Raw genomic sequence first — 27,660 nt, 5'->3', positions numbered from 1 at the left:
TTTGTGTTTGAACTTTGCATTCTCTCTCTTTTTTTTAATCATTCTTGTCTTGAAAACCAAAAAAAAAAAAAAAAAAAAAAAAGAAGAAAGAGCTGAAGTGGTATAAAATAAATTGACAAATTTGCACCTCTAAAGTGAAGAACAATTATGTCTTTCTTTTTTTAATTGGTAAGTAAAGTGCAAGTGAAAAAGTGAAGTACTAATAACATTTCTCTCATAAAAATTATTATTTTCAGAAATTTATATTGATATTTAAGAAATCTCACAAACATTTTGTATATAATTGTCAATTACAATCTCGTATAATTATTATTTTTTTCTAATTTAGAATCGACTAATTAAAATATTTGAAAAAATAATCTAGTTTAACATAATATTATTATTTTTAGTTACATAAAAATCGTTTTTATTTTCAAATTACAAAATCAATTAAGTCCCTCCCTACTTCGTGAAAAGAAAGTGACTTCTACGTGTGAGATGGTGGTCCTAAGAGTAATTGAAGAGCACAAGTTTGCAGAATTAAATTAAAAAATAATAATTCAAGACAACATCATTTCTTAGTTATTTGAAATTTATTTTTATTTTTAAAATAGAAATCCAAATAGGTCTCTTTTTATGAATGGAGAAAGTGAACAATACCGTGAAATAATGACCTAAAAATCGATAGAAATCAAGCTTATAAATTAGAGCCATAATTTTATGAGAATTAAGTTGTCTCCAGCCAAATGTTAATTAAAAAATTGATTATCTACCAAATTTACCGTCATTTTCATTTAGAGCTCGTCAATTTTATTTATTTTTTAAAACTTAATGCAAATTCACATTCATTATCTATAATATGTTCCTGATGGGACTCCAACTTTCAAGTTTCTTTTATTATTATTATTATTAGTATTATTATTATTATTTTCTTTTGGGCTAAATGATCCTATTGGGATAAATGATAAACCGTTTTCCTTTCATTTGTTCTGGGCTGTCGAAAAGAAGCCCAAGATTGAGTCAGCCCATCACCACCAGCTCACATGTCAATTGGACTGATATATGGTCCAAGGACACCCCATTTGATTCCCACCAAAGGAGTTCGAGTACAATTAAGAAAATACACTCACTGGCTCGAGAATTTCCTGTTCTCTTTGTTCTTCAGACACTGATTCTGAACAAGTTATTGATCCGATGTCCGACCTCGGATGAAATCAGGTACATTCAACCTCCTGTATATATTATATATACATATATATGTGCGTGTCTTTGTGTGTAATTGTGGATGTATATGTCAAAATATCTTTGAAACAAAGGGCCAACTAACTGTTCGATAAAATGCCTGACATAAATCTTGTTGCGTTGCTTAGTTAGTTGTCTTTGGCATATATTTCCAAGCTATATACATATTAAATCTTCAAAGCTTAGCTCGCTTGAAATTCAATCATGTCATTCTGAGAATTAATTCATGTAATCTTCTGTGTCTATACAACTTTGGACACATTCTTTTAAGTTTAATCTATCTTGGTTTCACACAATTTTCTGACTGGAACTGACTTGTTCTCAATATTAATTATAAACTTCTTTACAATGGATATTGAAGTAGCCAACCCAAGTATGTAATTTTCTGGTTGGTTTTCATTATCAATACGTTCCTTCAATGGCAATCTCCTTCCTTCACGCAAAGCCTAATGGAGACTAGTCCTCACCTTTTTGAGTGCTTTGGGATTTGGCATTTATTTAGAAGACCATCGATTAATTGTCCATATTTTTTTAGTTTATCAGATTCAGTCAAAGCTTAGATGGAATTGGAAAAAAAAATATATTCATGTATCCTACCCCAAGTAGTTGGGAAATCGCTTTGTTGAGTTGAGTTATTACATTTATTGGAATTAGAGATCACATTTGAATAACTTTGGTTCTTTCATTTTGTCTCTTTTGTTTTCAGAAGTTTGAAATATTTGATACCATAATAATAGTACAGTTTCCACAAAATGATGAGTGATGTTATTATGGATAATTCATACAGGGCTGGGGCTTCTTCTTTAAGATTGTGTCACGTTACATGCATTGCTGAGCAGCTTAGAGAAATGATTCACTCTTATCAAGTTCAAAAGCTTGTCGTGCGTTAATAAAATTAGCTCAATTTGGAGGGAAATGCTTCCAAGAAAAGAGGAAATGCTGTAATGGCTAGAAAGGCAATGATCAAATGGCCGAAAGAAATCACGTCAACACTGGTTGAACGGCTAATTAGAGCAGAAAGGGACTTGCATAAAGCTATTAACATATTTGATGCAGCAACAGCGGAGTACACTAATGGTTTCAGGCATGATCAAAACACCTTCAGTCTCATGATTTCTAGACTAGTCTCTGGGAACCAGTTCAGATCAGCTGAGGACCTACTCAATAGAATGAAAGACGAGAAGTGTAATATTACAGAAGACATTTTCCTCTCCATTTGCAGAGCCTATGGTCGGGTTCACAGGCCACTTGACGCAATTAGGATTTTCCGGAAGATGAAGGAATATGAGTGTCCACCTACAGTAAAGTCTTACATTACAATCTTTTCCATTCTTGTTGATGAAAACCAGTTAAAAATTGCTCTATGGTTTTACAGATATATGCGAGAAAAAGGAATAACACCAACTGTTGTTTCCCTCAATGTTTTGATCAAAGCCCTTTGCAAAAACAGTGGAACACTAGATGCTGCTTTTCGGATTTTCCATGAGATGCCCAATCACGGGTGTATTCCAGATTCTTACACATATGGTACACTGATCAATGGGTTGTGTAGATCGGGGAAGATAAGTGAGGCAAAAGAGCTCTTCGCGGAGATGGACATAAAAGGTTGTTCACCCACTGTTGTTACCTACACTTCTTTGATTCATGGCTTATGCCATTCAAACAATATGGATGAAGCTATGGGATTATTTAACAAGATGTTGAGCAAAGGTATTGAGCCCAATGTGTATACTTACAGTTCTCTCATGAATGGGCTTTGCAAGAGTGGACATTGCTCACAAGCTATGGAGATATTGGAAATAATGGTTACCAAACGCCATGTGCCAAACATAATAACTTACAGTACTTTAATTCATGGATTCTGTAAAGAAGGAAAGCTTCGAGAAGGTTTGGAGATTCTCGATAGGATGAAGGTCCAGGGCTTGAAACCAGACGCAGGGTTGTATTGGAAAATAATAAATGGCTTTTGTGAAGTTAAGAAGTTCCAAGAAGCTGCAAACTTCCTCGATGAGATGGTCCTTGGGGGGGTTTCACCAAATCGTTTAAATTGGAGCCTTCATGTTAGAATTCATAATACTGTAGTCCAAGGCCTTTGTACGGTGAGTATTCCAAACCGGGCATTTCAATTGTATCTAAGCATGCGCACCAGGGGAATTTCAGTTGAGGCCAAAACATTTGATTTTCTTGTCAAATTTTTCTGTAAGAAAGGGGACCTGCATAGAGGCGGTTGGATTGTTGATGAGATGGTCCTTGATGGATGCATTCCTGATGAGGGAACATGGAGTGCTGTGGTAGGTGTATTTTGGGAGCGGAGGAAGGTTCGTGAAGCTGCAGAATTGTTACAGGTTGAGCTGATAGGCGAAGTTGTTGAGGCTGGAACACGAATCTAAAACTGAGTTTACAAATAAGTAATCCCCATGTATACGTGTAAACCATTTCATTTTTATTTCTGAATGCATAAGAGTTTTTATCATGTTGTGCCACCTTGGAAGCACGCATTCCTGGATCAGGATGTTGTGATTGTAATACCTAGTAGATGAAATGTACATGTTGACCGCCCCATTCCTAATTATACAGTGGACTTGCATGACAGATCCATGTGTCTCTTGGTTTGAGGGGTCGGTCATGGAACTTCCAGATAATGGAGCTGCAGGGTTATTCATTATAATACGTACCTGGTTAGCATAATTATTATTTTTTCTTTGTGATGTTTTTTTTTTGTAAAGTCAAGGTATTGATTATCCTCAATTCTCAAATACGCTGTAATATACACTTTGAGGTGTAAACCTGATGTATTGGGTCCTTTTGACCGTAACCTTAATGGGTTCAAGGATTTAGAATTGTCAAATCTTTAATGCACCTCTATGAAAGAAAGAAAAAAAAGGGCTGCAATTTAATTCAATATTCTGAATTAAGTGGAGCAAAATATCTGGATGCAATTTTAGAAACAATTGAAGTTTGGTGGCAAAAGATGCAGGGTGCAGTTCAATATGTACATTTCATACGCATTGATACTCATGTCTGCAAACACAAACACAAGCAGCCATTATCATTATTGGAACTCACTTATTCTTCCTGATTTTAAGCACAATAATAATTTATATTCATGCCTGGTTTGCCTGCTGGTGTGCAGAAAATGATGGTCAGGATGCCACTGACCCACAATCACTTGATATCAGAAGGGATGTACCTTGGACTGCACAAAGGTTGGAGTCTGTTCTTGCCTCCAAACACATCAATTGGACACTTGACATTTGGAAAGGCATGTTAATGCACGTTGATCTACATCTTTCGCCTTGGAAAGCTTCCATTAAAGGAGAGAAAAGGGGCAGAACCATACATCTACGCTTGAACAGTTCTAAGTCAGCACAGTTTAGAATTTCACCACATTTTTCACTTGCTTGGGTAGCTCAACAAAAACATGTTTTTGGCATAGTTTGAGAACACTTATTTCTTTATCTGAGCATTCTATGTGATTCCATGGGATTTTGGGTAATGTGAATCATTTTGCATTTCCAGGTATGATTCCTCTTTATTATTTCACTTGGAAGCCTCGAGTTTTTGACTTCCTTATTATATATAATGGACAGATACACATGATGCGCGTGTGCAACATGTTGATGCTTGTAAGGTAGATGCTGTGGTGTTCCATTTGTAGTAATGCCATGGTAGCAGTAGCAATTTAGTGTGATTAGAATTAATTTTATCACAATTTTTATTTTTTATTTTTATTGTTGCACATTCTAAGTCATCAGTTACAAGGAAAAAAATATTTTGAACAAGTGGGTAAGTGAAGATAGTTAGCATGAGGATTTGGCATGGTGAACATAGGCAAATGGTAAACTCGTGTTTTGCATTTAATACTATATATAGATATAACATGCATGTTATGAAAAAGGATAATTTCTTAAATATATTGTTTATATTTTTGAACTCTTCCTGTTCATCCTAAAATGGAAACATATGCCTCTTTGTTTCCCTCTAATGTTAATTGCTTCTCCTCTTATAAAGTTGTCTTTATTTATTATAGGAGAATCTTCTTATTTTTGTTTAGCACTAGCTTCTATTTTCTTCTCAAATTTCTGAATTAATTCTTCAATCCTGTTGCAAATTGCATTGCAAAATTTCTGAATCCTAGTTTGTGGTGTAAATGGTTTACATTATTTCCTAGAACTACACTAGCCTAAATGCTTAATCACCTGGCACCATCAATGTTGTAGATGACTAAGATATTGGTTTGATTGCAGGGTAAGATCTTATTTCTCAACTTTGAAATTGACTGGAGGAAGAACAATTTATACATTTGAGAAAACGAAGTCTTTATAATGACAAGATGAAGTGAACACACAAAAAATTCTAATTAGCAGTAAGGGGGAAACCAATTCCGTGGCGTTTGGAAGGGAACAAAACGAACAACATACTGCAAATGACCCCTATTCCGACTGGCAATGATGTGAGGAGCTCTTTGGTCTCATCTGTTGGCTTAGGGTAGAAGCAGTCCACCACATCTTCCTCAAAGAGTGCAACAGCTCCAAACACCAGCATCGACATGAAGGCATGCATAAAATCCATAACTCGCAGCCGGTACTTTGCATTAATTTCTGGTGGTAGAGTTGCTGAGCAATCAATGAACCACAAGCCTCTGAATGTGGCAAACCCATAACAAACATTCCCTTTCTTGTCCTTGAAGCTATCCGTGAAGGACACTAAAAAACATGACAGCCCACAGAGACCTATCAGCCCAGCAGTCAAGGTTCGGCTGACTGAGGTGCACTCGCCTTCGTTTGTGAAAATAGGCGACAAAAGTTGGAAAGCAAGAACCGTTCCAGTAGGTAAAAGATTGGCTAAATTAGCCGAGCTCTTAAATGTCTGGCTCATGGCTCTCTGTATGAGGGTTTTCCGTTGTGTTTCGGGTATGGCTACGTCTTGCAGCAGGAGGGGGAGTTTTGGGTCATTGGGATTCCGAGATTCTCCATTTTCCACCTTAATCTCCATGGTGCTTGATTGCTCTTCGATCCCTTTTATTTTGATCGATCCGTATCAGGATTTTCGCAGCAGTTGGTTGTGAGAAGGTGGGGCATTTATAAATGACGACAGAGATGAATGTTGAGTGAAATAGAAGGGAGTGAAAGGTGGCTAATGATGCCTTGCAAGAAACAGAAACTTTGGTTTCATATAATGCTTGATGCCAAAAAAATATTCTCAAAAGGCTCAAGAGGAGTGCCTTAATATGGAACTTGTTTTTGGATGTTGATATACTAAATATGAGATTTCATTATCTGCTGTAACTCAAGTAGAAAGTTATTCTTCTTAAGCTTTGTGGGATGTTTGTTGAGTATATTACGTAGTTTGTTTTGCTGAGGCGTAACGGACTCAGTTCGGTTGTGCGTTACGATGAAATGTTCTTTGTTTTTTTTTTTTTTCCTCTTGATATGTTGTTTCTATCAATATTATATATATATATATATATACATACATACTGTAATGAATATACATGTATATATAGAGTAATATTCAAAGAAATAAATCTTTCACACGGATGGAGAGAATGGAAAGCTTTTCATTCCAGTGTATCCTTACAAGCACTATATACATATGGCCTATTTATAGGCTCAAAATTGTAGCTTCCCAAACAAGCCATAATAAGGCTGTTACTATAAACAAGAATTGAGCTTTCTCCATAAGCCAACAAAGCTTCACTAAAGCAAGAATTGAGCTTTCTCCATAAGCCAACAATGTCATCATGGATGACTTAAGTTTGTGGATCCCACAAACACACACATATATATATATATATAACACATACATATATCATTTCATTTAGATATATTTTACAAGTATACATAATTTATGATTTAGTAAGATAAGAAATTGGATGGTATTATATTATCATTATTCAATTTATTCTTTTTTTTTTTTCCGGTAAATAAATGTTATTCAATTTACACTACTTTATTCCTGAATCAAATTAAAACATAATCGTCAAACTACATATGGTTATTGTAGCTAGAGTGGTATAATGAAATGAAATAAATTATAGGATTTAATGCCTACTATTGTTCAATGGTCATTGAAACAAAGCTATTTTGTAGATATTGTCATATGCGATTTGGGTATTGATTTCTATGGTTTATGATTTTGCAGCCTCCTCAAACAACAGCAGAGTATCCCTTCCGTACAGGCACAGTGGTAGCTGTTAATCAGATCAACCCACCAAAGGAAAAAGAAATACTACGTATATATTTTCCAACCAAAATACCGAAAAAAAAAAACAAAGAGAGGAAAATCTGTGATATTATCCATGGAGTTGGAGGAGAATATGAAAACCCAATCAGGCCGGCCCAAGGCGGTTGCCTAGGGCCTCAACATTTAGAGATTCTTAAATTTTTTTGGCCCATTAGTAATAGGTTCAAAAAAAAAAAAAAAAACTTAGGCCCCTTACCATGAATGAAATGCCCAAATAAAAAGAAAAAAACTTAGGCCCCTTTCTATGAGTAATATGCCCAAATAAATAAATAAATAATTTGTAACCATTTGATTAAACGAATTCACAGCCCATTCAAAATCAGGGCCCTTAAAAACTTGGTGATTAAATTCAAAATTGAATATGGCCCTTTACTACTTTATGTGTATGTTAGTGTGTATTTCGGTAATTAAAGGGTCTCACATTTAAGTTTGCCTACTCCGTTTTTGGTAGTGGCGGTGAAGATCTTCCTTCCCTTTTATTGTTTTCTAATTGGTGTAGAAAAGGTCTGCCGTTCACGCTCCATTTGGTCCAAAACGGTGTAGTATGAGTAAGTGATCTCAAATCACGTGTTTTAATATTGACCTTTAGATTAAGTTTGGAGAGAGCACCATATATATTATCCGTAAAAAAAAAAAAAAAAAAAAAAAAAAAAAATGTTATATGTGTCATACTCCTATAGTCATATGTTATAAATTATTTTCTATATATTATAATAACATAATCTAAATAAAGGATAAATTTCTTTCAATATCAATTTAGTAAATACTACAAAAACCTTGTTCTCGCCGTACAGCTCTAGTCGCCGTACAAAACCTTTGGCTCTAAAATGAAGTACTGAACTGGTTCTCTGTTCTATCGATCGATCATCACCGAGACTGTAACATAGTTTGATTCGATATCGGTTCGTTTGTTGCCAAAGTGGTCCGAACCATAGAAAGCAAAGCAGCACCACCCGATGGGGAGCGAACAGAGCACTTTTCCGGCCAAAAATTCAAATGAATCGGTGAACCTTCCGCATGATAGTATCGTCTAAATACTCTTTAGACTGCCCGTCAAAACTCTGTTGCAATTCAGGTGCGTTTGCAAACCATGGTGCTCTTTGATTTCAGATACCCATTTCGTTAAAACCCACCTTAGTTGTATTGTATACTTGTATGTCAGCTGAAGACGGTGACTATAAACATTACAGACTCATTTTCACTTCAGCTTGACATTTTGCAAATTATGGTTGTTTGGAGTCTTGTCCTCTTTACTCAGTATTGTATGAGCAATCTGGTAGTGCCTTTGATTTTGACTGCCCATTCCATTTAAAGGATGTGGTTTCGGTTGTGGGTTGTTGTAATGGGTTGCTCTATATAGAAATTGTGGATGAGGATCACGAAGATCTTTTCATATGGAACCCATCTAGTAGAAAATCAAGAGATTGCTGGATTCAGGAATGATGGGGGCATCCTATGGTGGGTTTGGTTATGATGGGGGCATTGTTAATTACAAGGTGGTAGGAGTCTCTTCTATTGTTATTAATGTTGGGAGAGATAATAATAAACAAATACAGCGGAATAACTCTTCTCCCTATATGCAAGCAAATATAATGTATCTCTACTTTTATATGTGTTGAAAATAATAGAGAAAAAATTCAATCACACCAAGCCACAAGAACATAAGCAATTTTTTAAGTGGAAAACTTCCCCAGTGTGAGGAAGAAAAATCACGGGACCTAATCCAGTTGAAATCTCCATTATCAACCAAATAATGGGTACATAAATTCTTCTCTAATCGTAATTAGAGGCTACAATACATCTCATCAAGATATCACAAATCTTGGCAAAAAACAAAGAGAATTGGAAAGAAAAATACCAAAAACCCGGTTACTGTTCACGGGCACAAATCATTGTTCCCGAGCTCAAAATCCGATCTCCACCATTCAGATTTTAACTCATTGAGTCGTGAACCTCTCCTCCAAATTTTAGCTTGATCGGACCACGGACGAAGTGGGATCAGAGGTCTGATGAAATCTGGGCAGTATGTGGAAAAACTGCGTTTTTCCTCTCTCTCTCTCTTGTGAAAGCTACAGCTTATGTTTTTTTTCCTCTTTTCTGACTTCCTTAGGGTTATACACCCTAAAGGGCTGGGGTTTGGGCTTTAATAAAACCCACTTGGGCTTTCCTCCATATAGAAGGAAATAAACCCAACAAATCTCCCCCTTTCCGACTATGTGGAGGGAATCGCCATCCCGACGATCGAACAACAAACTTCAAGCTTTTCTCTTGGTAGGGTCTTTGTCAACATATCAGAACCATTATTATCAGTGTGAACCTTCTCAAGTTCAAGCAACTTATTGTTCAACGCATCTCTGATCTAATGGAATTATACATCAATGTGCTTAGATCTTGCATGAAAACTGGAATTCTTAGCAAGATGAATAGCACTCTGGCTATCACAAAACAACACACACCTCTGCTGCTTGAAACCAAGTTCTCTCAAGAACTTCTTTGCCCATAGCAACTCTTTAGTCGCTTCTGTTGCTGCAATAAACTCTGCTTCTATCGTAGAAAGAGCAATACACTTTTGAAGTCTCGATTGCCAACCTACAGCCCCACTTGCAAAAGTGATCAAATAACCCGAAGTAGACTTACGAGTATCCACATCCCCTGTCACATCTGCATCTGTGTAGCCAACTAACCATGGTTGTTCGTTTCCCAAACCAAGTCTCAAACGGGAAGTGCCTCAAAAATACTTCATGATCCACTTCACTGCATTCCAATGCTCTCTTCCCGGATTTGACAAGAATCGGCTAACTTCACCAATTGCATGGGCTATATCTGGTCTTGTGCAAATCATTGCATACATCAAACTTCCTATTGCTGAGGCGTAAGGAACTTTTTCCATGTCTTCCTACTACTGAGGCGTTAGGAACTCTTTCCATGTCTTTCTTTCCTTATCTGTAGAAGGACATTGCTTTGTACTCAGTTTGAAGTGGGTAGCAAGAGGAGAGCTAACCACTTTAGTGTTATCCATATTGAAACTCTGAAGCATTTTTTCAATGTACTCCTTCTGTGACAAATATAACTTCTTGGCATTCCTGTCACGACTGATTCTTATGCCAAGAATTTTCTTTGCTGACCCTAAATCCTTCATAGCAAATGACTTACTCAATTGCTTTTTCAACTGGTCAATCCTTGAAGCATTCCTACCAACAATCAACATGTCATCCAAATAAAGTAGTAGAATAATAAAATCATCATCAGAGAATTTTTTAACAAATACACAGTGATCAGAAGTTGTCTTCTTGTAGTATTGCTCTCCCATAACAGACTCAAACTTCTTATACCACTGTCTCGGTGCTTGTTTCAAACCATATAGGCTTTTCTTCAAGTTGCACACATAATCCTCTTTCCCTTTCACTTTGAAACCCTCTGGCTGCTTCATATAAATCTCTTTCTCCAAATCACTTTGAAGGAAAGCAGTTTTCACATCCATCTGCTCAACTTCCAAGTCAAGACTAGCTGCTAGGCCGAGTGTTATACGAATCGATGATATCTTTACTATTGGAGAGAAGATCTCATTAAAGTCAATACCTTTTCTCTGACCGAACCCTTTGATAACCAATCTAGCTTTGTACCGTGGCCGTGAAGAGAACCCATTTGGCTTCTTCCTGTAAATCCACTTGTTTTCTAAAGCTCTTTTTCCTTTAGGTAGCTTCACTAACTCAAAGGTGTGATTATCATGCAATGACTACATCTCATCTTGCATGGCCTCAACCCACTTTGTCTTGTGTTCATCTTCTATGGCTTCTGCAAAACACTAGGGCTCTCCCCCGTTAATCAATAACACATACTGCTCTGCTGAATACCAAGTGGAAGGATGTCGGTCTCTGGGAAACTTCCTGGATGGAATCTCTGGTGGAATCTCTGGCGCTGTCAACTGCTCATCAGTCTCAACATCTCTCTGAACCTGTAGGGGAACACCCACATCACCTGTACACTGGTGGTCATCCTGAACATCATTCTCAACCTAAGATGGCAGATTCTTCAAAGGAGCTGGATCCACACAAGTCAAGATATCACCTTGTTGAGACATAGATTTCCCTGCTTTCTCAATATCCTGAATCGTCTGATCTTCTACAAACACGACATCTCTGTTTCTCACAATTTTCTTCTCAACTGGATCATAAAGCTTACCCAAACTCATCTTGGCTATAGCCAAGGAATATACACTGCCGTGTTTTCACATCAAGTTTGAACCTTTCATTTTTTGGAATATGCACAAATGCTTTGCACCCAAAAACACGCAGATGATTACATGAGACATCCTTACCTGTCCAAACTATGTCTGGCACATCAAACTGTAGAGGAACACAGGGTGTAAGATTCAACACATGAACAACTGTGCTTAATGCCTCCCCCCAAAAGGATTTTGGTAACTGGGCTTGTGAAAGTAAACATCTTACTCTCTGAACCAGTGTCCTGTTTATCCTTTCTGCTACGCCATTCAACTGAGGAGTTTTCGGAGTTATCTTTTGATGCCGGATACCCTGCTGTCTACAATACTCATCAAAAGGACCAAAATACTCTCCGCCGTTATCAGTACGAATGCATCTCAGTTTCTTCTCAGTCTGTCTCTCAACTAGGGCTTGGAATTGCTTGAATACTGCCAACACTTGGTCTTTTGAATTCAAGGTATATACCCACAACTTCCTTGAATGATCATCTATAAAGGTCACAAAGTATCTGGAGCCACCAAGTGTTCTCGTCTTCATAGAGCCACACACATATGAATGTACCAAATCCAGTATCTCTGACTTTCTCGAATAAGGGGAATTCTTGAAGGAGACTCTGCTCTGCTTCCCTGATAAATAATGAGTACACCTTTTCAGAAGTGTACTTTTCAGTCCACATAGTAAACTTTTCTTCCCTAATAGAGCTAATCCTTTCTCAATCATGTGAGCCAGTCTCTTGTGCCACAACTCTGTTATATCATTATCCTCCATCACATTAACAATGTCATTGGAGATCTTTGTTTGCAGAACGTACAGTACAGAGTGCTTCATGCCTCGAGCCACAACCATAGCACCCCTAGTGAGCTTCCACTGGCCATCACTAAAAGTGCTACAATACCCTTTATCATCAAGTTTACCTGCAGAAATCAAATTCGAACGAATGTCAGGAATATGCTTCACATCTTTGAGAACTAACCTCGTGCCATTATTCATCTTCAGATACACATCCCCAATTCCAATGGCTTTAACCAAGCCATCGTTGCCCATCTTTACTGTTCTAAAATCACCAGATTTATAAGACGCAAAGAAATCTTTCCGAGATGTAGCATAAATAGAGGCACCGCTGTCAATCACCTAACTGGTCTCATGGTATGCAACATTTATCGTCTCATCATCATAAACAATGAGGAAGTCTGCAGAAATGGTGGTAGCAACTCTGTCATCACCATCTTTGTCATCTCCATTATTCGTTCCCTTCCCTTTTTCATTCTTGTTTTCTTTCTTCAATTGCCTGCAATATTTCTTGATGTGTCACTTTTTCCCACAATGATAACACTTAACATTTGCAAACTTGTTGGACTTGCTTCTGTTGTTATCTCTGTTCTTCGGACTTTTGCCCTTACTTCTCCCCCTCTTTTCTGTAACCAAGATCTCTGATTGTGAAGAGGATCCCTATGTTTTTCTTCTCATCTCTTCATTTAGCAAACAACTATTGGCCATATCCATTGTGATTACACCTTCTGGAATGAAGTTAGACAATAAAGTTCTGAGCGTCTCCTACGAGTCCGGTAATGAACCAAGCAACTATAACCCTTGTATCTCATCATCAAACTTAATACCTATTCCAGCCAGCTGATTAATAATTCTTTTGAATGTATTCAGGTGATCAGATAAAGGAGTCCCATCCTGGTATCTCAAAGCCATCATCTGCTTAATCAGAAACAATTTATTATTTCCAGTCTTTCTAGCATATAACTGTTCAAGCTTACTCCATAGAGAACGTACATTTGTCTCTCCACTAATATGGTTCAAAACATTATCATCTACCTACTACCTCATATACCCACACACCTGTCGATGTAACAAAGTCCATTCCACATCAAACTTGTTTTCTGATTTTTCAGCACTAAACATCGGTAGGTAATAATCTTTCACATAAAGAAGATCCTCCATTGTTCCTTTCCATATGTGATAATTTGAACCATTGAGATTAATCATTCTACTCGTATTTGCTTCCATAACTCAAACTGCCAACCTGACAATCTGTCAACCTGGAGCTCTGATACCAATTTGTTGGGAGAGATAATAATAAACAAATACAGCGAAATAACTTTTCTCTCTATATACAAGCAAATATAGTGTATATCTACTTTTATATGTGCTGAAAATAATAGAGAAAAAATTCAATCACACCAAGCTACAAGAACACAAGCAATTTTTTATGTAGAAAACTTCCCTATTGTGAGGAAAAAAAACCACGGGACCTAGTCCAGTTGAAATTTTCACTATGAACCAAATAATGGGTACACAAAGTCTTCTCTAATTGCAATTAGAGACTACAATACATCTCATCAAGATATCACCAATCTTGGCAAAAAACAAAGAGAATTGGAGAGAAAAATATCAAAAACCCGGTTACTGTTCACGGGCACGAATCACTGTTCCCGAGCCCAAAATCCGATCTCATCGTTCAGATTTTAACTCATTGAGTCGTTAACCTCTCCTCCAAATTTCAGCTCTATCGGACCACGGACGAAGCAAGATCGGAGGTTTGATGAAATCTGGGCAGTATATGAAAAAACTGCGTTTTTCCTCTCTCTCTCTCTTGTGAAAGCTACGGCTTATGTTTTTTTTCCTTTTTTCTGACTTCCTTAGGGTTATACACCCTAAAGGGCTGGGCTTTGGGCTTTAATAAAACCCACTTGGGCTTTCCTCCATATAGATGGAAATAAACCTAACAATTAATGGGTATTCAGTTGGCATTGAAACACAAATCAAGGTTTATACATTTAGGACTGATACTCGGAGAAGGATTCAGGACTTCCCTTATGCGCAACCTTTGGATTTCAGTAAATTTGCAAACAATGCTCTCCATTGGCCTGTGGGAATCAGTACCAGATCAAATTATTCTTGGGTGATTGTTTCTCTTGATTTAGTGAAGGAGACATACAAGGAGGTGGCGCAGCCTAACTATGGAGATGGTGTTTGCAAACTTGATGTTTTGGATAGTCTTTACGGAGATGGCTATTTCAAATTGAAGTTGGGGATTTTGAGAGGATGCCTGTGTGTGCTGTGTAACTATGGTGGGACTCATGCTGATGTATGGGTCATGAAGGAATATGGTCTGAAAGATTCTTGGACTAAATTAATAAGGATTCCCCTATTTGACAGATCCCGAGTTTTCTCAGTACTCAGTCCCATTGTGCATTTCTAAGAATGGTGAAATGTTGTTGGGATTTCCATCTTTAGTTGTATATGATTTTAAAGAAAGTACATTTTGGTATCCTTCCAATCATAATTCCCTTTTCTTTCTCGACGTGGATACTTGTGGTTTTGCCTAATGCTGATGACGAGCTTCAGGAGTACCATTACTTATCAAATTACAAAAAATGGTAAGATCAGATTTTGATTATCTTTTATTATTCTTTCCCTGCTTTTTGTAATGCAATATATAGTTCATTTAATACTACATTTATTGAAGCTACATTATGTTTAATGACTTTTTTTGTTTGATTATTTGTGTGGCCAGACAAAAGTAGCTTATAAAGAAATCACGATCTCCTTAAACAATTAAGAAATGAAACTTGTGGTAGCTAATGTCTTTTTGTCTTATGCCATTAATTTGGGACGAAGTGAATGTTGAAGCAGAATTTTGTGACCCTTTGCTCTCTTTTTTCCTTTTCCTAAGCTTGTATAATTGTTTAAATTTTTTTTTTTTTAGGTAATAAGGGTAATTAATATTATTTTCATACTTGTATTTTTAGTGGAATTTATATTTCTTCCTTAAGGTTCACAAAATAAGATGCAAAATTAACCAATATAAAGTAAATGCATTCATTCTATATCTACATGCACTATTGCATTGTATCATCTTGATTGTTTTGCATTTTGCTTATTTAATTTGTCTATGGTTGTTTCAATAGCAAATTTGATAACACCTTTATCAAATATTTTTAATCCTAAGATTGATAAAGAAATGGATTAACGATATGATAATTTGCAAGAAGCTAGATCATCTATGTGGTAATTGATTCTTATATAACCTAAGCTATAATTGAAAAAAATGCAAAAAACCATGAACTATTCCACTTTTGCAAATAACCCTCTTGTTCTTCGAAAAAACCCTCTATGCGATAAATTGTCACCTAGTAGTGAGTAGGATTTTTTTTTTTTTTTTTTTTTTTGTGTGTTTATTCTTAAAGTGGTGTTTGATTTCATATACCTATTCTTAAAATTGTGTATATGTTGGTATAAATTTCTAAATAATTTATCGATATTTTTCAGTAAATATATTTTGTTCTAGCATGTGTTTAAAAGGTATTTTCCCTTTTACAATCTTTTCCCTTCTTGTTGAAGAAAACCAGTTAAAAATTGCTCATTCTACAAATATATGCGAGAAATAGGAATAACACCAACTATTGTTTCCTTGAATGTTTTGATTAAAGCTCTCTGCAAACGCAGTGGAACACTAGATGTTGATTTTCGAATTTTCTGTGAGATGCCCAATCATGGGTGTATTCCAGATTCTTACACGTGGTATTCTGATTAATGGGTTGTGTAGATCAGGGAAAATAAGTGAGGCAGAAGAGCTCTTTGCGGAGATGGATGTAAAAGGTTGTTCTCCCACTGTTGTTACCTACACTTCTTTGATTCATGGCTTATGCCAGTCAAACAATTTGGATGAAGTTATGGGATTATTAACATGATGTTAAGCAAAGGTATTGAGCTCAATGTGTATAATTACAGTTCTCTTATGGATGGGCTTTACAAGAGTGGACATTGTTCACGAGACATGGAGATATTGGAAATAATGGTTACCAAATGCCATGTGCCAAACATGATAACTTACAGTACTTAAATTCACAGACTCTTTAAAGAAGGAAAGCTTTGAGAAGCTTTGTGGATTCTTGATAGGACGAAGCTCCAGGGATTGAAACCAGATACAGGGTTGTATTGTAAAATAATAAATGGCTTTTGTGATTTTCACGAGTTCCAAGAAGCTGCAAACTTCCTTAATGAGATGGTCCTTGAGGGGTTATCACCAAATAGTGTATCTTGAAACCTTCATGTTAGAATTCATAATATTGTACTCCAAGCCCTTTGTAGGGTGAGTGATCTAAACCAAGCATTTCAATTCAAGGGCGGATCCAGCCTTTCTAAATGGGGTAGGCTAATTTTGGACTGGCTAACTTTGGACTAGGCTACCATTACTATTTTATTTATTTATTTATTTTATTTATTTATTTTTTGGGCTGGGCTTAAAGTAGCATGGTAAAAAAAAAAAATTTTTTTTTGGGGTAGGCTGAAGCCCAACTTCACCCACCTTGGATCCGCCCTTGTTTCAATTGTATCTAAACATGCGCACAGGGGAATTCAGTTGAGGCCAAAACTTTTGTTTTTCTTTTTTTAATTTTTCTTTAAGAAAGGTGATAAGCGCTGAAAAGTGCGTATTTAAACCCCTTAAGCTTAGGTATTCTAGCACCTTTATCTATCTTACTTTACAGTTTTAGATTGATTTCGTATTATTTTCATTTTCAGGCACTTATCCCGAAAATAAGCTAACTCAGCCAAATAAGAGCTTAATTGAAGCAATTCTGGGATTAAAAAAAAGAAAAGAGCAAAGTGGAGAAAGAAGAAAGCAAATAAAGCCAAAGGTGGGAAGCAGCAAAGTTCGATCGATCCAACTTCAAGGTTTGATCGATCTCAGCACTTCAAGATAGATCCAAGCCTTGGCCCAAAAGCAAAAAGTCCAAAGTTTGATCGATCCAACACCACCCTTTGATCGATCGAACACTTTTGTCCCTATTCAAATGATTGATCCTATCTACAGCTGTACCACCCACTAATCACTTTTGTCCTTTTCCCAAAAATATCTCCCAAAATATCTCAGATTTGTCTTTTCCTAAAAAGCTCAACCAGTTGGATCGATCCAGCCTAAGTTCGATGGATCTCAGCCAGTTCGATCGATCCAAGTCCAAGGTTCGATCGATCGAACTTCCTCCAGTGCGAAAAAGTTAAATTTCCAGCTTGTGCAATCCGTCCTTTATCCAATCATTAGAGAATATTCTTTGCACGACCCCAGCTCATTTTGTGTGTCATTTGACCTACTTATAAAAGGAATATGATGCACTTTTTGAGACATATACAATTCTAGGGTTTATTCTCTTGGAGAGCAAGCTTAGAGGAGGAAAAGGCTAGAGACACCATTAGAGTTCTTCATCAACAAGGAGCAGATTTCTTCTATGGAGTTAGCCCTTAAGGGTTAGAGCAACATCACCATGAGTGGCTAGACATCCTCTTGGGGCTAGAGTTAGCCCCAATCATGCTTTCTATATCTTAATCTTGTGTATTATTGAGGGATTAGTGTTGTAATTAATATTTTGACACTTTGATATATATAGATCTTGTTTATTCAATGATTTATGTGGTTTAATGTTTCCAATTGATCATTTCATTCTATCCATATGTCTATGTATGCCAGAATAGATGTTTATGTGCTTGTCTCTAAATTTTGTGTTATTGATGCATGTCTATGTGTATTGATGCTATAGATTTGGAGATTGTCAAAACATAGTGCTTAAAGGAATGCTCTTGTGATTCTCTTGATGGTTCATTACTTATTCCTTGATGGATTGTGCCTCTCCCCTAGTTTATTTTTATGCTAGTAGTGTAGTTGTAGAGTAGTGTTAAATGGGAGGACAATCCATACTCGTTGTTTGATGATCCAAGCTTTTGAATACAAGTAGCATATGTCTCTAACCTTATGTTATATTTGGATTGTGAGCTTAATGAAAGGATTAATGACTTGTTTTGATCTATAGTGCCTTTCACATGTTGTTTAGACAATATATGCTTTATTGCTTAGATATATTGTGTCTTTCACATGATGTTTAGACAATACATGCTTAACTAGTCATCCTTACTTGTTGAATCAACCAAACACACACACACACACCAATATTGCAACACACCATTTGCCCTCATTAGTCACTTGTCAACGGTATAGAAATGCATTGCTTGGTGGTGATCTCTAAACCCCAAGACTCTTCTCTCTCTTACTTACTCTTAGTTGCATTCTTTTGTTATCACTTAGTTTAATTTAATTGCTCTCTAATCAACCAACCAACCAATTGTTTGATCACTTGATCTACTAGCCCTAATAACGATTCCACAACCTTGTTTGATCCTCACAATCCCTTGGGACGATCCCTACTCGCCCTAGCTATATTTTTAGTGAAGGTAGTAGTGGCTTCTATAAATGTAAAACTTTTGGCCCCCGCCTTAAATTTCACACTCTTAAGCTTATGGTAGGACGACGACCAAAAGGGAACTTGCATAAAACTGGTCAGATTGTTGATGAGATGGAGCTTGATGGAGGTGTTCTGATGAGGGCAAAAAATATGTAGGTTGTAGTTCAATATGGGCATTTTACTCTTAAAGATACTTCACGTCTGTGCGCAGAAACACACACAGCCATTTTCTTTATTAGAACTCACTCATTCTTCCAGGTTTTAAGCACAATAATCATTTATATGCATGCCTGGTTTGCCTTCCTGGTGTGCATAAAGTGATGGTTGGGAAACCATTGAGCCACAATCACTGAACATCCGAAGGGATGTAGATTAGAGTGCACAAGGTTGAAACCTGTTCTTGCCTCAAAAAACATCAGTTGGACACTTAAACATTTGGAATGGCATGTTGATGTACATTCAAGATCTATGTTTTTCTCTTTGGAAAGCATCCATTAAAGGAGAGAAAAGGGGCAGCTCCATAGATTTATGCTTGAACAGTTCAAAGTTGCCGGAGTTTAAAATTCCACCACATTTTTCGCTTTGTTCAAGTAGTTCCGCAAAAACATTCTTTCAACGTAGTTTTAGAACAGTTATTCCTTTATCTGAACATTAAATGTGATTCCATGGGATTATGGCTAATGTGAGGTTTGGTTCATTTTTATTATTTTATTTGGAAGTTGAAATTAGAAAGAAAAACCTTTCTATAAAGTATTTCAAATTTTATTTTTTATTTTTACACTGAGACAATTCTAGATATAATTTAAATTATATATATATATGTGTGTGTGTGTGTGTGTGTGTGTGTGTGTGTGTGTGTGTGTTTTATTATTACACATTGTAAGTAATCGATTAAAAGCAAAGATGATGAAGAAATTATAAGGAAAAAATAATTACTAGCTCATGGGTAAGGGCAGATGGTTAGCGTGAGGATTTGGCATGGTGAATAGAGGCAAATGTAGGGTTGTGCTGAAACTCATGCTTGGCATATAACAGCATAACTTGGTATTCTTTCATATTTTAATTATATATGCATATTGTGATAAGGGAAAATTTCTTAAAAGTCGTTTCTTTATATTTTTGAAGTCTTCCTAAAATGGAAATATATGCCTCTCTGTCTCCTTTAATGTAATTTGCTTTTCCTCTTTTAAAGTTGTCTTTATTTATTATTGTAGGAGGTTCTTGTTTTGTTTAGCACTAGCTTCTATTTTCCTCTCAAATTTCTGAATTAATTCTTTAATTCCATTGCAAATTGCATGCAAAGATCCTGAATATTAGTTCCTGGTGTAAAAAATTTACATTCTTTTTGTAATTTGCAAAGATTCTGAATTTTAGTTACTGTTGTAAAATGTAGGGGTGCACACGGTTCCGGTTCTCACTGTTCCGCCAACCGAAACCGTTCACGACGGTTCCTTAAAAATGGAACCGGAACCGGAACCGTAAAGTATTAGTATAAAGATTCTAGAATTATGTTCATCCATGGTAGAAGCAAAAGAAAATGACTTCTCTACAATTACACTACCATAGTTAGCCATCTACAGAATTCAAAACTAAATCAATGTGATTTAGGCTACCTTTGATGAGGAAAATTTAAAATAGACTCCAACACAGTCCAATAATAGTAATCATTTCTGAATTTAATACCCCTTATTTCATTAAATCATATATCTCAGGCCAAAAAAAAAAAGTGATAGAATTAAAAAAGAATACTAAACTTCAAGATACACCGAAGTAATATCATATGATTCATATATATATATACATATACTTAAAAAAAAAAAAAAGCGAGCAAACAAACCAAACAAATTAAAGTAGTACTCATTAATCATCAAGCTAACCCATCTGAGATCCGTCTCCAATTGTTCTGATGAGGAGAGAACCACTGTCTTCGTCACTTTGATCTACAAACAGTCGTAGTATTTGACGACCAAATGCCTAGCACACATACTGCAATAGTACTTTTTCTTGGTCCTAAAATATAGAGGCAGGAAACAGAACCTCCATTGACTCTCAACGTCCATGGCATGTATCATCCCTCCACAGTACGGACACGACCCTAGTACCGGTTGCCTAGATATCACCTTTCGTCCTTATTGCACATGAACACCAAACACATCTTTCACTTTCTTTGTCTAAGTTGCTTTTCTTTGAAATACAAATTCAGGGTTTTGCTGAATTGTTGATTGCTGGGCTTTCTTGGGATTCTAGTTTTGTTGAAGTCAGATTGTTTGGCATCTTTCGACCTAAGGAATCTGAAGCCGTGTGACCGTGTCACTGTCTGAGAAGTTTGGAGGATTCACTTGACTCATAAATCTGAGATGGGAGTGAGGATGAATGATTGATGAGAAATCTGAGATGGGAGTGACAGATCGGTCAAGGACTTACCGAGTAATCTGAGATTGGAGATGATAAATAACGAAATCTGAGATGGCGAGGGTAATGAGGACTGAATTGACGAGGAAACTTCAGATGATACTTGAAAGGAGGCGAGGGCGATGAGGACTGAGGAGATGAGAGGAGGCGACTCAGGCGAGGATGATAAGAGGTCAGACTTCAGAGGAGGCGAGACTTAGCTTAGGGTTCGTCACTTCGTCTATTTAGATGAGAGATTGAGAGGAGACGAGGACTGAGAGAGAGAGAGATTTAGGGCAAAAAACTAAAAAAATAGGTTTTTTTATACTTCTTTTTTAGTATAAAATTATATATATATATATATATATATATATATATATATATATACGGTTCCGGTTCTTACCGGTTCCCACGGGTTGGAACCGGAACCGGAACTGTATGTCCATGGTTCATAAATTCGAAACCGGGACCGAAATCGGAACCGGTTCCGGTTCCGGTTCTTTATGCACCCCTAGTAAAATGTACGTTTACATTCTTTCCTAGAACTACACTAGCTTATCACCTTGCACCATCAATGTTATCATTCTCCACAATGATGCTTTCAGGGCATGGACTGGCTACATCTGACTAATATAGTGGTTTGATTGCAGGGTAATATCTTATTTTTCAACTTCAAATTGACAGGAGGAAGAATAATTCAGACACTTGAGAAATGTCTTACAATGACAAGATAAATGGAACTATACTGGTATGAATTTAACACGGAGAAAATTCTAATTAGCAGTGAGGGGAAAACCAATTCCGTGGCGTTTGGTAGGGAACACAACAAACAACATACTGCAAATGACCCCTATCCCGATTGGCATTGCTGTGAGGAGCTCTTTTGTCTCATCTGATGGCATAGGGTAGAAGCAGTTCACCACTTCTTGATCAAAGAGTGTAACAGCTCCCAAAACCAGTATTGACATGAAAGCATGTATAAAATCGATAACTTGTGGTCGGTACTTGGCATCAATTTCTAGTGGTAGATTTGCTGAGCAATCAATGACCCACATGCCCCAAAATGTGGCGAACCCATAACAAACATTCCCATTCTTATCCTTGAAGCTGTCGGTGAAGCACAATAGAAAACATGACCGCCCACAGAGAGCTATTAGCCCAGCAGTCAAGGACCGGCTGACAGAGTCACACTCGCCTTGGTTTGTGAAAATAGGTGACAAAAGTTGGAATGCAAAAACCGATCCAGTAGGTAAAAGATTGGCTAAATGAGCCGTGCTCCGAAATGTCTGGCTAATGGCTCTCTGTATGAGGGTTATCTTTTTTGCTTCACGTAGTAGGAGAGGGAGCTTTTGGTCATCACAATTCCGGGATTCCTCATTTTCCACTTTAATCTGCATGGTGCTTAATTTTTGGTAGTAGTTGGTTATGAGAAGCTGGTACATTTATAAGTAAGGACGTAGATGAGTATTGAGTGAAATAGAAGGGAGGGAAAGGTAGCTTAATGGTGCCTTGCAAGAAACACAAACTTTAATGTAAAGCAGTTTTTCCAGGATTCTAGCAGGGAAATTTTGGTTTCATATGATGCTTGGTGCCAAAAACATAGTCACAAAAGGCTTACAGGAATAGCTTCTTTAACGTGTATAAAGCTTTGATAGTCGTTACGAAGACATGAGGTATGTTTGGAAAGATAGGGGAGAAAAGAAAAGAAATGATATTATTAGTTAAAGGAGAAAGAAAAGAAATGATAGTAATAATTTTGTTTGGATAGATATGGGAGAAAAGAAAATAAATGATAATTATTCTTGTTTGGATAAGATAGAGGAGAGGAGATGAGAGAAAATAAAAGAAATGATAGTGACTAAATTACTGTCCTATTCTTTCAGAAAAGAAACAATAGTTATTCTTGTTTGGGATATAAATGGAATAATTTTTCTGTATATTGATTTGTGGAGGACATTTTTGGTATTACTAATTAATCACTTACTCCACTATCCTTTCTTTTCCTATCTTTTCAAATTAGGAGAGAAATCAAATTAGGGATAGGGAGTGATCCCTACCTATCTTCTCTTTTCTCTCCACTTAATCTACCAAAACACACTCCCACCTTATCCTTTCTTTTCTTTTCTCTCCCTATCCCTCTTAATCAATCCTACCAAACACAACTGTTTTTGTTTAACACACATACCAACTACAAATTATAGCTCAGTATTCTTTTCTTCGCCACTTAAACATACCACTAACAATTGTCTTACACTTTAGACTTTAGTCTCACACATAACACACTACTAAACATTATCTTCCCCTTTAGCCCTTGCAAATTCTAGCATATTTTCACTTCAACTTTTCTCTTTAGTTAATTTTATTATTTTTGAGGGACGGTATTTTTGAACTTTCAAAACAAAATGCATATAATAATGGGGAAATTTTTTTTTTTTCTTTTCAAAATGTACAAAATAAATATAGAAATACCTTACAAGCCATAATAACTTCATGGTTACAATGAATTCATGATCTGGTTGCCTCAGAATTAAATCAAGCATTTTTCAAGGAATACGAAATGCGAAATGGAAATATATATATATACGAATTTTTCTTAATAAGTACAATTAAAAATTTGGCATTAATAAACGATAATAGTAATAGTATGATGAAATAATGTGATGTCAATAGTATTTTGAGATAAAATATACTGAAGTATTTATATCTTATTTTTTGAATTAGATTTCAACAATTATTACTTTCTAATCTTATTCCTGATACAAGACAGTAGTTATTTTTTTTTAAAAAAATAAATAAATAAATCTTCCCTAATATTCATACAAGATATCTGAAAACAGTAAAAGAAAGCAGCTCTAGATCTTGAATGTTAGTTAACTAAAATTCAGAATGTAAACGCTCACCCCTTACTCAACAATCTTGAATGTTAGTTAACTAAAATTTAAAATGTAAACGCTCTTTCATCTTTTACTCACATTCTCACTACATTGATTATTTATGCAAATTTCTGAAACAAACGTCAACACGCCATCATCACGTCACATGCGTAAAAGCATACAACATCATGTATTCGTGAAATTAAAATCACTAAGCTATGGGAATTCCATAAATGTGTAATGTAGGAAACAAACTTGGGCAGCTTAAGCAAGTTGAATGGTAAACATGACTTCAACTTGAGCTATAATTTTTTTAATCAAGTTCAATCTGATGAGTTCATCCAAGGCGATCTTTTTCTTTTAAGCTCTTTTGGGTTATATTCAAATCAGTTATTCAAATCAGCTAATTCAGGCGAATTCATGAATGAGGGCTAATATCAGGGATTTAGGACTTGTTTGGGCTTTTGTTTTAAAACTGTGGCTTAGCTCTTGAGTTTGGTTGGATGGACTAATATTTGGGGCTAATACAACTACCCCCTTTTTTTTTTTTTTTTTTTTTTTTTTTTTTTTTAAATTGGGCTAAATTTACCTATAGTAATAAAAAAATAAAAAAATTGGGGGCTCAATCACCCTGCATCCGCCCTTGCATGTTCAGGTTAAGTTACACACATAATTTGTTCCTTTGAGAACTTGAACCCTTACCATTCACTTTCGAGAAGTAAAAAAATTACCACTAAACTACAAAGAGCTTGATTTTTAAAACAATTTTAGTAACTGTTTCTTCTTATTTTGTGATATTATTTTTATTTTTATTTTTACCTATTAGCAAAGTCAAAATCTGTTTTTAGGCTATCGATGTTCTTAAAAATAAAAAAAATATAATAATTGGATTTTACAACAACTTTCTACATTTGTGTAGAAGATTGTGGAGTATTGTAGAAAGGTGGAGGATTCTAAAAGGTTAGAAAATTTATATGAGGTTGGTAGATTGTAAAAATCTTTTAGATGAGAAGAGTGCTTTGTAGAGGGTAAATGTGTAGGAAATTTGTGAGTAGAGTTGTATAAGGTAAATAGGATGCGTTTTTTTTTTTTTTTTTTTCTTTTTCCGGAGAATAAAGCAACTGATATATTAGAAATAAATATGTACAAAGTTTGGGCCATAGCCCATTACATGACCTTAAGGTAAAACAAGCCCAAGGGGCAAAACAGGCCCAAAGGCAACCTAGGGCACAAGCCTAGAGTTTTTACCTTTGTACGTAAGTGATTTCCTACCTAAGGAAAACATGTATCATTTTTTTATGGACAGAAATGTGTGAAAATTTTGGTTTCTTAATTAAACACTTTAAGTACTCTAACATTTGTGAACATGAATCTTGCTGTCTTAATGTAACGGGTAGGCACTTGCCCGTTTATCAAAAAACGCGAACTATTGGGTAATGCTGTATACCCACTCATTTATACAAACTTCAACCCCCATTCAAATCTGATGTGAGACAAGTTTCACTTGTAACACTTAATCTAAAGAGTGGGTTGGAAAAGCTTCAACTAAGTTTATCTATTTTTTGGTGTAAAACCTAATTCCAACTCGCCATACCCCAATTGTATCACGTTGTTGTTGGGCCGTTAGGGGCTTTCAATCCCAAATTATTTATTGGGCTTTGAGTAAATTATTTGTTGAATTTTGAGTAAATTATTTTATTTATAAATAATTTAAGGAAAATGATAAGGGGGCCGAAGGGTAACCCTCGAAAAAACGATCGAATCTAGCGTGGTTCTCAAAAACTTCTTGGGCGTGAAGAGTAAAAGAGTCATCACGTGCTTAGCTCAGCCCTACAAATAAATTGAAAAAAAAAAAAAAAAAAATTGAGAAGGTAATGTAACGATAAACACTATGATGATGACTGTAAGAACGTGGGTATATACAAATAGAAATATATATATATACACATAATTGCATATATGTTAGTAATAATAGATCATAAATATTTAAAGATTTTTTTCTATAAATTTCTCAATAGATTTAGGTATTACTCAATGATCTGATTTTAAGAATTACATGATCATCTTGTATTCGAATCATGCACAAAATTTGGGAGTATTCACAACATCACTATTTGATTCGGGATTGACTCTTTCTGTCTGTCTAGGGTTTTGAATAAGTTTTTTTCTCCAGCCCTATGGGAATCAGTAACGGATCAAATTATTCTTGGGTGATTGTTTCTCTTGATTTAGCGAAGGAGACATACAAGAGATGGTGCTTGCAGAGTTGGTGTTTTGGATAGTCTTTACAGAGATGGCTATTTCAAATTGAAGTTGGGGATTTTGAGAGGATGCCTATATGTGCTGCGTAACTATAGTGGAACTCATGCAAATATATGGGTCATAAAGGAATATGGTCTGAAAGATTCTTGGACTAAATTAATAAGGATTCCCTTATTTGACAGATCCCGGGTTTTCTCAGTATTCGGTCCCATTGTGCATATCTAGGAATGGTGAAATGTTGTTGGGATTTTCATATTTAGTTGTACATTTAGGTATCCTTCCGATCATAATTCCCTTTTTTTTCTCGAGGTGGATACTTGTGTTGAGAGCCTTGTTTCGCCTAGTGCAGGCGACGAGCTTCAGGAGTACCATTACTTATCAAATTACAAAAAAAGGTAAGATCAAATTTTGATTATCTTTTATTATTCTTTCCCTGTTTTTTGTAATGCAATATATAGTTCATTTAATACTGCATTTATGGTAACTGTTATGGAAGCTACATTATGTTTAATGACTTTTTTTGTTTGATTATTTGTGTGGCTAGACAAAAGTAGCTTATAAAGAAATCACGATCTCCTTAAACAATTAAGAAATGAAAACTTGTAGTAGCTAATGTCATTTGGTCTTATGCCTTTAATTTGGGACGAAGTGAATGTTGAAGCAGAATTTTGTGACCCTTTGCTCTTTTTTTCCTTTTCCTAAGCTTGTATAATTGTTTAATTTTTTTTTTAAGGTAATGTGGGTAATTAATAATATTTTCATACTATTATTTTTAGTGGAATTTATATTTCTTCCTCAAGGGTTCACAAAATAAGATGCAAAATTAACCAATATAAAGTAAATGCATTCATTTTGTATCTACATGCACTATTGCATTGTATTATCTTGATTGTTTTGTATTTTGCTTATTTAATTTGCCTATGGTTGCTTCAATAGCAAATTTGATAACCTTTAGCAAATATTTTTAATCCTAAGATTGATAAAGAAATGGATTAACAATATGCTAATTTGCAAGAAGCTAGATCGTCTATGTGGTAATTGATACTTCCTCCTTATATAGCATCCTATTTACCTTATAACTATACACACAAATTTCCTACACGTTTACCCTCTACAAAACACTCTTCTCATCTAAAAGATTTTACAATCTACCAAATTCGGCAAATTCTCTAACCTTCTAGAATCCTCCACCATTCT

General features: G+C 35.7%; 3 protein-coding genes and 1 pseudogene across 3 annotated transcripts; 2 read left to right on the top strand and 2 right to left on the bottom strand.

Moving 5' to 3' along the window:
* The first annotated feature begins 1,055 nt into the window (after window positions 1–1,055).
* Window positions 1,056–3,909, top strand: LOC132316073 (pentatricopeptide repeat-containing protein At5g46100). Its single transcript, XM_059814581.1, has 2 exons — window positions 1,056–1,197; window positions 2,009–3,909. Exon 2 carries the CDS (start codon window positions 2,166–2,168, stop codon window positions 3,609–3,611), a length of 1,446 nt encoding a protein of 481 aa, XP_059670564.1. The 5' UTR covers window positions 1,056–1,197; window positions 2,009–2,165; the 3' UTR covers window positions 3,612–3,909.
* Window positions 3,910–5,523: 1,614 nt separating this feature from the next.
* Window positions 5,524–6,259, bottom strand: LOC132316090 (protein DMP4-like). The gene has a single exon (XM_059814603.1). It carries the CDS (start codon window positions 6,214–6,216, stop codon window positions 5,578–5,580), a length of 639 nt encoding a protein of 212 aa, XP_059670586.1. The 5' UTR covers window positions 6,217–6,259; the 3' UTR covers window positions 5,524–5,577.
* A 9,622-nt stretch (window positions 6,260–15,881) lies between these two features.
* On the top strand, window positions 15,882–17,228 carry LOC132316080 (pentatricopeptide repeat-containing protein At5g46100-like; annotated as a pseudogene).
* Window positions 17,229–21,776: 4,548 nt separating this feature from the next.
* Window positions 21,777–22,725, bottom strand: LOC132269202 (protein DMP4-like). Its single transcript, XM_059770335.1, has one exon. It carries the CDS (start codon window positions 22,723–22,725, stop codon window positions 22,102–22,104), a length of 624 nt encoding a protein of 207 aa, XP_059626318.1. The 3' UTR covers window positions 21,777–22,101.
* Window positions 22,726–27,660: the final 4,935 nt, after the last annotated feature.

Source organism: Cornus florida, unplaced genomic scaffold (genome assembly GCF_030987335.1).
Source record: "Cornus florida cultivar Cherokee Brave unplaced genomic scaffold, ASM3098733v1 CherokeeBrave_3.0.0_Hap2_Chr01, whole genome shotgun sequence".
Taxonomy (NCBI): domain Eukaryota; kingdom Viridiplantae; phylum Streptophyta; class Magnoliopsida; order Cornales; family Cornaceae; genus Cornus; species Cornus florida.
Note: the sequence above shows the minus strand (reverse complement) of the source record. Positions and strands in the feature narration are given on the sequence as shown.

Excerpts from the sequence above, each read along its gene's own strand:
- LOC132316073 (XM_059814581.1), top strand. The coding sequence starts at position 2,166 with ATGGCTAGAAAGGCAATGATCAAATGGCCGAAAGAAATCACGTCAACA.
- LOC132316090 (XM_059814603.1), bottom strand. The coding sequence starts at position 6,216 with ATGGAGATTAAGGTGGAAAATGGAGAATCTCGGAATCCCAATGACCCA.
- LOC132269202 (XM_059770335.1), bottom strand. The coding sequence starts at position 22,725 with ATGCAGATTAAAGTGGAAAATGAGGAATCCCGGAATTGTGATGACCAA.